This window comes from Dipodomys ordii, unplaced genomic scaffold (assembly GCF_000151885.1).
Source record: "Dipodomys ordii isolate 6190 unplaced genomic scaffold, Dord_2.0 Scaffold15, whole genome shotgun sequence".
In the NCBI taxonomy this organism is placed as follows: Eukaryota; Metazoa; Chordata; class Mammalia; order Rodentia; family Heteromyidae; genus Dipodomys; species Dipodomys ordii.
Window position 1 is genome coordinate 14,782,871 of NW_012267231.1, and position 3,151 is coordinate 14,786,021.

General features: G+C 42.0%; 1 protein-coding gene across 2 annotated transcripts in view; it reads left to right on the forward strand.

Moving 5' to 3' along the window:
• The window catches only part of Bbs4 (Bardet-Biedl syndrome 4), a 23,029-nt gene that overhangs the window by 2,824 nt on the left and 17,054 nt on the right, over positions 1 to 3,151 (forward strand). For both annotated transcript variants that reach the window (XM_013012053.1, XM_013012052.1), the window contains exon 2: positions 1,901 to 1,952. In XM_013012053.1, coding sequence (XP_012867507.1) covers positions 1,901 to 1,952 — 52 coding nt within the window. The remainder of the gene's footprint in view (positions 1 to 1,900; positions 1,953 to 3,151) is intronic.

Consider the following 3,151-nt stretch of genomic DNA (forward strand, 5'->3'; position numbering starts at 1 on the left):
CCCTCAGCTCTTCAGCTCAAGGCTAGCGCTCTACCACTTGAGCCACAGCGCCACTTCTGGCTTTTTTCTTTTTGCTTATGTGGTGCTGAGGAATCAAACCTAGCATGCAAGGCAAGCGCTCTACTACTGAGTCACCTTCCCAGCCCCTGAAGCCAATATTGACTGATAAGGTGGCTTAATTGCCTTGTCTGATTGTGTCCATGTGTGTGTCTGTTTGTTTGTCCATCCCTGCCTATGTGTATCTGTGTGTGCCTGCACCAGTACTGGGGCTTGAACTCAGTGCCTCTCACTCTCACTTGGCTTTCTTGCTCATGACCTGGCACACCATCTCTTTTCTTTTTTTCCTTCTAGTCCTGGGTTTGAACTCAAGGATAGGCGCTGTCCCTGCGCTTGTTTTGCTCAAGACTAGCACTCTACCAGTTGAGCCACAGCGCCCCTTCTGGCTTTTTCTGTGTATGTGGTACTGAGGAATCGAACCCAGGGCTTCATGCATGCTAGGCAAGCACTCTGCCACTGAGCCACATTCCCAGCTCCCACCCTACCTCTTGAGCCACATTTCCAGTCTAGCATTTTGCTGTTTAATTGGAGATGGGGCAGAGGGTGTCTCATGGACTTTCATATTCTTTGGCTGGTTTTAGAACTGTGATCCTCCAGGTCTTAGCCTCCTGAGTAGCTAGAATTTCAGGTGTGAGCAACCAGTGTCTGGCTCTTATTCTTGCACTTGAAGAGTGATCACGTTATTTTAGTGTAATCTGGAAGCTATGAACACAAAGCCCAAAGCAGTGTTAAAATTGTGAGGATGATGGAGGCGGTGACTGATCAAGAAGCACTAGACACTTAGATGGACATGATAACTTGTAACTCCCTGGTTCAACCTTGTACAATAGGAGAATCACAGCCATAGGATGATTGCTGCCTACGCATGAAACTAGACCCTATCTTGAAAAATAACCCAGCCCAGGGCTAGAAATATGGCTAAGTGGTAGAGTGCTTGCCTAGCATGCACAAAGCCCTGGGTTTGATTCTACAGTACCACATAAACAGAAAAAGCTGAAAGTGGGGCTGAGGCTCACAAGTGGTAGGGTGCTAGCCTTGAGCAGGCCCTGAGTTCAAGTCGTACGACTAGCTTCCCACACACACACACAAAGTGAAGTCTTAAGCAAAATGGTATCCATTACAGTACTCTTTCTATGTGTCTTTTTTTTTTTTTTAAACCAGGGCTGAGAACCAAACCCGGGGCCTTGCGCGGGGCAGGCGGGCGCCCTTCTGCTGGGCTAAACCCCCAGTCCCTACAGTACTCTTTCTAATGGCAAAAAAAAGCTGGAGATAAAAGTAAAAGTCCATTAATAGAACTCTGAAAGTTCCATATGGTGGAATATTATGCAGGTATTAAAAAGTGTTCCAACCGTATATTTAAGGTATTGACTTCAAGAGATTTCTATTCAGTACATCTAAATAGTAGCTACCTGTGGAGTTGGAATTTATTATGTGGTCTTAATTTTGGAACACAAAAAAGCATACACATATGTGTGTATATGTAAACATACATATACACACATATATGTAGGTACAGATGCATAGATGTGGAGGAGAAGGTGGAAAGACTCAAAACTTCTTAAGTGTTAGGGTCTTATACCTGTAATCCTAGTATTTAGGAAGCCAAGAACAGGAGGAACTTTTGAGAAAAGTCCTTTTAAAGTTTTTCTACTGAGTTACAGTATAAGATGGGTATAGCATCTCCCTCTTAGCACTGAGGGCTATACAGTTTGTATATGATATCAAGCCTTTTTTTGTCAGACTGTGTTAATTACATGAGTTGTGAACTAAACATTCTTATTGGAATGTGCCCAAGCTAACAAAGTACATGGTGTTTTAACACAAATGATGTCTTTCATTTCAGAAAAGTCACCTTCCTGCATCTGCTGAATCTCACAAACTCAGACAAAAGAAAGGTCTGTATGCAGTTTTATTGCATATATTACTTTGTACAGGTTTGAGTCATACCTACCACTATCTTTGCTTTTTTCATTTTTGAGACAGGGTCTCATAGTTTTGCCACGCCTGACCTGTATTTCAAGGCCTTACATGTACTGGGAAGCTGGGATGCTAGGAACACACAACTACCACGTTCAGGTTTTGGGGGGAGGGGAGGGACCCTAGTCTTTCCCGATCTCTTGTCTCTCAAGTAACTGGAATTACAGGTATGATCCATATAGCTAAGTTTATATTTCAAAATTGTAGCTATCAATTATAGCTATTGTCCTGCCAAAAATTATTGAAATGAAACACCTCTGATCAAAAAATAACTTCTGAGGTTGGAGGCTTGGCTCAGTTGGCAGAGCACTAGCCAGCAAGTGAAAGTGTCAGGTACCAAGTTTGAGTCCCCATCTTGGACCTAAAAAAAAAAATTAATTTCTACAGTATCAATGCAGAAAAGGAAGAGAACATTAAGTTCAATCTTGGTTAAGTGTTAAGACTTCCAAGACACAGAAGGCATCAATCACAAAAGAAAAATAGATTCGTTTTCATCAAAATGAAAACTTCTGATCATCAAAAGATATATACTAGTAAAATGAATGGTACAATGTACTGTGACTTGTGATTGCAATTCTAGCTATTTGGCCAGAGACATAAAAGCAGAGCAAGCTGGATGCCAGTGGCTCATGTCTAATCCTAGCTACTTAGTAGCTGAGACCTGCAGGATCGTGGTTCAAAGTCAGCCCGTTGATGGACATAACAATTTAGTCAAAACACTTTATGCATGGGTATTTCAATTATTAAAAATATTTTACAAGTACAAAAAATACAGTGTTGTTTGTTGTTAAAGATAGCTTCAAAGAGAAATATGACTTATAAGTAGAGGTCAGTGAAAGCTGTCAGTAGTTGATTAGGAGGAAAAGCTATAGAGAGGATAATTCTGAGTACAACATAATGCATGCACATCTTGAACACCATAGTGAAATTCCTTAGTTTACACACTTTAGAATACACACTTTAATAAAAGGGGGAGGGGGTGCTGGGAAGGTGACTCCGTGGTAGAGTGCTTGCCTTGCAGGCATGAGGCCCTGGGTTCAATTCCTCAGCACCACATAAGCAGAAAAAGCCAGAAGTGGCACTGTGGCTCAAGTGGTAGAGTGCTAGCCTTGAGCTG